This window comes from Pagrus major, chromosome 9 (assembly GCF_040436345.1).
Source record: "Pagrus major chromosome 9, Pma_NU_1.0".
Taxonomy (NCBI): domain Eukaryota; kingdom Metazoa; phylum Chordata; class Actinopteri; order Spariformes; family Sparidae; genus Pagrus; species Pagrus major.
The window spans coordinates 2,476,509-2,483,056 of record NC_133223.1 but is presented as its reverse complement, the minus strand read 5'-3'; the positions used below and the strand labels follow the sequence as shown (position 1 = coordinate 2,483,056).

At 41.4% G+C, this 6,548-nt stretch overlaps 1 protein-coding gene across 1 annotated transcript; it reads right to left on the bottom strand.

Moving 5' to 3' along the window:
• Window positions 1–378: 378 nt before the first annotated feature.
• On the bottom strand, window positions 379–3,997 carry LOC141002585 (uncharacterized). The gene is made up of 2 exons (XM_073473941.1): window positions 1,708–3,997; window positions 379–1,405 (listed from the first exon to the last, which is right to left on the bottom strand). The coding sequence occupies exons 1-2, from the start codon at window positions 3,208–3,210 to the stop codon at window positions 896–898; spliced, it is 2,013 nt and encodes a 670-aa protein (XP_073330042.1). The 5' UTR covers window positions 3,211–3,997; the 3' UTR covers window positions 379–895.
• Between the last annotated feature and the right edge of the window lie 2,551 nt (window positions 3,998–6,548).

Genomic DNA, 6,548 nt, shown 5'->3' with positions numbered 1-6,548 from the left:
GCCACAGTTACTTTGAAACAGTAATCCGACTACTGACTACTGACTACTTCTTTAAAAAGTAACTTAGTTAAGTTACTGACTACTTGCTTTTAAAAGTAACTAAATTAGATTACTTTTAGTTACTTTCAGCAGATCCCCCGCCGACCCGGCCCGGCCCTATAACATGACAATGACTACCAGTTCTGCCAATACTCTCTTTATTGACACCAACATTTGCAAACATGTCCTTGAAATAGGCTTACTTGTTTTTTAAATGAAAAATAAATAAAAGACAGTCTTTCTTGACTTAACGTAAACATTTTTTAAAAAACTCTTACGTAATACATAGGCCTAATACCACCCCACCCTCCCCCCCCACCCCCCCCCACCCCCCGGAAAAAAAAAAATCAGAAATAAAATGAATTCCATTTAACATGAATACTTATAACAATAAAATAATATACTCTAATGGCACTTAGGCCTATGTAAATGAATGAACATGTAGGCCTATATTGAACATCCCATTGAACCTGTATTTGTCTAACATTAGAGCAGCAAGAAGTGTTTTTAGGAAACAAAAACAGTTAAAACAGAAAAAAAATACTTCATTTAACTGAAATACTTATTACAAATGAAATTGACTCCATTAAATCTAATTTAAATACTTCATATGAAAAATAAAGTAGCCTTTCTTGGCTCAATTTGACATAAACACTTCTTTAAACAAAAACAAAATACAATATACATTCTTCACTCCATGCATTTAACTCTGATTGCATTTATCCATATGAATTACTGTAACACTTATTGAACATTTTAATGAACCTGTAGTTGTCCCGCATTAGAGCAGCAAGGAGGAGTTTTACAAAACAAATCAGAGCAAACCCTGTATCTGGATTCATGACTTCACTTGCATTTATGCAAGGAACTGTGGAGTGGGGGAAGTAAACCAGTGATTGTACCTCATTAACAGAAGCTTCTCGAACCTCTGGTCAGACAGTCTATTTCTTCTTGGTGTGAGTACCAAACCCCCCAGACTGAAGAGACGCTCCACAGGAGCACTGGATGGGGTTGGAGTGTTATACTTCATGAAGATCTTCTTTATGTTTGCAAACTGATGCAGAATCTGAAGATCATTGGATGAACTCAGGTAGTTCATGACTTCCTTTTCTGCAGAGTAGGTCTCCTCTGGCTCTGCCTCAAAATTGAAAAAGTCCATCTCACCTTGGGGGACAGGTGTGTTGGCCACACTGGCAGAGCTCTGTGTTGGAGGAGCAGTTGTGCGGCATTCTTCAGTTAGAAGCTGTTTCACTTGCTCCCTCCTATCTGCATCTCTCAGCCACCGGAGTTTGAATTTTGGGCAACTCACAGCTGCGAGAAGGGCATCTCTGTCTTCCAGGAGATCACCAAACCGGGTCTTGACTGCCTGAAAAATAAAAATAAATTGCTATGGTTAGGATACGTGCAATAACCTGTGTGTCTGTGTTTCTCTTTTTTATCTGTGTTTCTCTTTTTATTTTTTCTCTTTTGTACTGTGATGTAAATATCTGGTGTGTGTGTGTGTGTGTGTGTGTGTGTGTATTTATTTATTTATTTATTTATTCATTCATTCATTCATTCATTCATTTATTAAATAGCACACTGTTGAACATAATATTGGCATAAGTGAATGTTTATAGTGTAAATTGTAGACATTGAAACATGGAATAGCTTAAACGTGGATCATACCTGCACTATTGCATCTGGAAGGCCTGCGGTCATGCTGGAGAGGGCATCTTTGACAGCCAGGGTCCTCTGCATCAGGACTTCCAGTGTTGGTAATAAAGTCCCATAAGGACAGTCTGCTTGGAGAATGTCCAGAGCTACAGTCAGGGGCTTTGTGGCCGTGCAGTATTCATTAAGGAATTGATATTCCCTCTCTTTGAAGCATTTCACTCCCAGCTTGGTGCACAGAGTGTTGAGCTCATTCATGGGGACTTCTGTTACTCTCTTCAAAGCATCAAAAAAGGAGTTCCACCTTGTGGAGGTTGGTACCAGGAGCTTTCTTTTGCTGACTTCCTCCACTGCCTCTGATGCGCTGGTGGACCTACTGGCTTTTGTCCAAAGTGCTGAGCATTTTGCTGTGCTGCTCCTGTACACAATCTTAATCTCTGCATTCGATGTTAAATATTTGTCCGAATCGTTTGTGGAAATGAGGTTTATTGTGTGGGAAGCACACCTGTGGTGTGGAGGAAGCACAATCTGGGCCTCGGCATCACTCTCATGCTCAGCTGACAAGAGTTCTGCCATAGGTAAAAATGTGACCTCATCATCTGGGTTTGGATCTTCCTCCATCTCATCATCGCTAGACACAGCCTGGTAAACTCGAAATGCCTTGACAAAGTTCGAGCCGTTATCTGTCACTGTTGCAACTACCTTGTTCCCAATCCCATACGCCGAGTGGATGTCTTCAATTTCTTGACCAATTACGTCATACGTGTGTCTCCCTCGTACTCTTCTGCATGCTAAAGCTGCCTTTTTGCGTTCTAACGTGTCTTTTCTAAGCCAGTGTAATGTCACCCCCATGTAACTTTTATTGTTAGCTGTCCAAATATCAGCTGTTGTTGACACAAAGTCGACCTCATGTAGCGCAGCCTTCAGATTTGCCTCCATCGTTTCATATCGCTTGTCCAGGTAGCTAGAAAAGCATGTTCTGTGAGGCAGCTCAGCATCGTTACTGGTAGGGATCTTGGATATGATGGTACGAAACGATGGTGAGTCAACAGTGTTCACAGGCAGCATTTCCTCGACCACATAATGCCCAACCATCCTGTTCAACTCCGCCCCACTTACTGGTTTTACACCGAAATCCAGCTTCCTCTGCTTGCTAGGTCTGGGACCTCCTTCACCTGTGTCTTTCGCCGTTGGGACTTGATCCGTTAGCTTCGTTGTGCTGTGCTGTTTCTCCAGATGTTTTTTCAGGTTTGACGTTGTGTTTTTGAAGGTAGACAACACTTTGTCACCAGCGCAAAGTGTACAGCGGACCTTAATGTTGTCATCCTTAACAGAAATAAAATCAAAATAATGCCTGTATTTCCAGCTGCTAAAGGCGGACTTCTCTCCTTCCATGTTCATATCTGACGAGATAGAATCTTTGATCTGATTTTGGCGCCGCGGAGCAGAGATGACGTAATTCGTCGTAATTGCTCCTAAGGCATGGAGCAGGAAGATTGAGAAGGGGAAGAGAGGCATTGAGCGGAGAGGAGTGTGGGACGTCCAGTGTCATGCTCGTGATGTGGGGTGTTTTGGACAACTAAATATGGTGAGTGTACTGTCTATTAATAGGCCGCCGTGCCAGTCTTTGAATAATAATAATGGAAGATATGTGTGATTTAGTAAAAGCTTTGTTTTACACGTTAGACCTGTTGACTATATAGTACTGTAAGTCCCACCTGTGGTGATGTGGGCATTGGCCCGTGCTGTGCGGAGTATAGCCTAAAATAATTGTAAATGATCGTCATAACATTTATACCATGGATATTATTTGAAATTGAGGCTTGTAAGTCCCACAGCGTGGTGAGTGGGCATTTTCATGTTGTTTTCAGCACGTTGTCTGTATATGTTCCGGGACCTGTGCCCGTCTCGTCATCCCTGAGCTGTCATATGTACTTTGCGTTCCGGCACCTTATGATTTACAAATTAAGCACTGCCTAGGCCTAAATATAGATCTAACCTAACCCACGTTCCCCCGAAATGCAGAAATAGTAATGCACGGTGTTTTAGAAAAGTAACTTTAATCTGACTACTAGTTTTGGAATAGTAGTTGCGTTAGACTACTCGTTACTGAAAAAAGTAGTCCGACTACAGTAACGCGTTACTAAGTAGCGCGTTACCGGCAACACTGATCATGACCAGACATGCAAAAAAGCCTCTTGGACCCATACCCTCAGTCAAACAGGGAGTCGGCCAGTTTGATTCACAGCGGCCAGTTTGACAAATTTCCTGCCTCGAACTTTAACGAACTCCTCCTACAAATTTAAAACCACAGACTTCACATTCACTCAGGATCATCCTCAGACATTGAAGATGAAAAGTTATCAAAAGCTTTCGCCTCTGTTATACCTGGTGGGCATGGCTGTGCGGTCAATTTCTATCCCTCGCCATAAGCAGGAAGTCCTAACTTGAACATACAATTTCCCATCTACACTAAATTGGTCACACATGTAGAGGGGTTCACCCTGAATACGTCTATGCATCAATACTGTGTTAAGTGAAAAGATGGCTCCATAGTGCCCCCCTGGAATATTTCTAACTTGAAGCCCCGCCTCCTACATGCACATACATGAATGAAATTCGGTATGCATATGTATCTTGACCAGATGCACCAAACAAGAATCAACACCCATACCCTCAGTCCAACAGGAAATCGGCCATTTTGATTAGAAGTTGAGATTTCGCCGCCGTTTTGACCCATTTCCTGCCTCGAACTTTAAAGAACTTGCCTACAGATTTAACACCACAGACTTCACATTCACTCAGGATCATCTTCAGACCTTGAAGAAGACGCCCTGAATATGTCTATGCATCAATGTTGTGTCATATCTATAGCGCACCCTAAGGCCGGGTCATGTAAAGAACAACTTTCTCCGATCTTCATGAAATTTGCAGGACTCATAGGTTTCATCGATTTAGACAGGAATTCATTTTGTGGAATTTCTCGCCCTAACAAGAAGTTGGACATCTTGGATTGCGTGCAGCCATTTTCTTTTTTCCAACATACAATTTCCCATCTACACCAAATTCGTCACACATGTAGAGGGGTTCGCCCTGAATATGACTATGCATCAGTACTGCGTCATATCCATAGCGCTGCCCACTGACCACAGGAAGTCACTGCAAATTTCATTGTTGTGTTTGGGGTGACATGTATCCTATTTAGGTAGGATGCGCGAGCCCTCTGACGGCGCCACAGCCCGACGTATGTGGGTCGAGGGCCCGTTCATCACTGCTTGCAGTTTCAATTTCCCTTATCCCTAAAGAGGGCAAAGACAGACAAGAATGTGATAATTTGAGACCCATAAGTGTTCTGAACGTGGACTATAGAGTGTTTACATCCATTATTGCAAGGAGACTTGAAAAATGCCTACCAGATCTTATCCACCTCAACCAGACTGGTTTAATTAAGCAGAGACAGACACAGGATAATATTAGGAGAACATTACATATAATCCAACAGGTTACAGAGAATAAGATAGAATCAGCCCTGATTAGTCTGGATGCTCAAAAAGCATTTGATGCAGTTAGATGGAAATTTTTATACAAAGTTTTGAGTAAATTTGGCTTCCACCGATGTTGTATGACAAACCAACAGCCAGAATTAAAGTGAATAGGGACCTTACAGCCCCTCTTACTCTACAGCAAGGGTGCAGACAAGGATGTGCCGTCTCCCCTTTTCTATTTGCCATATTTAATGAGCCCCTAAGTCAATGGATTCGGCAGAATCAGAACATGAAGGGGGATCTCGACTGTTGGGGGAGAACAAAAATTGGCACTATTTGCAGATGACATTTTGATATATTTGGAACAACCTGCTCAATCTATGCCCGAATTGATGTCTTGTCTCGAGGAATATGGTTCAATGTCTGGATATAAACTTAATGTATCAAAGACACAAGCCCTTGCTTTTAATTATGAACCTACTAGGGATATTATTGAAAAATACCGGCTGAAATGGAACGCTGATTCGATAAAATATTTGGGTGTATATCGACCAAAAAACTTGGCAAATCTATCCACCGTCAATTTTGGTCCTCTAAACTCCAAAGTAAAGGTGGATATAAGAAGTAGAATCAGTCAAAATGAATATTCTGTCACGATTACTATATCTTTTCCAAACTTTACCCATGGAAGAGACAACCCAACAGTTTGTGGAGTGGGACAGACTCATATCCAGATATATATGGAATGGCAGGAAGCCAAGAATTAAATATAAAACCATTCTTGTTGGAGTATTATTATGCAGCACAGCTGAGGCCTCTCGTATGCTGGTGTGACCCTAGCTACTCTGCTAGGTGGAAGGAACTAGAGCGGGCAATGACTGATAAGATCCCACTCCAAGCTATTATTTCTGATGAAACATTAGTCAAATACCTTTTGGATAGAGAAAACCCATTTATCATTTTGTCCCTGAAAATTTGGAAGGTAACTCAAAAACTGTGTAATATACAGAAAATATCAAAACTGTTAAGATGGTGTGCCTTTGATAGTGACTTTCCTCCAAATGTGGGTGATAAAAGATTCAGTGTCTGGGTTAAGAAAGGTATCACAACTTACTACACTCTGACACAAAAGAGAGTATAAAGAGTATAATCTGGAGCAACAAGATTTTTACAGATTCCTTCAAATGCGACACTATTTAGGAACAATCATGAGAGATGTGAATTTGGCAAACTTGGAGGATGGAATAATGAAATTTTTTAAATCTGCCTATGACTCTGACTGCAATACTAAAATTATTTCTAGGATATACAACTGTTTCGTAAATAGAGTGTCAGAAGGGGCCCTATATATTAAAGAGAAATGGGACGGGG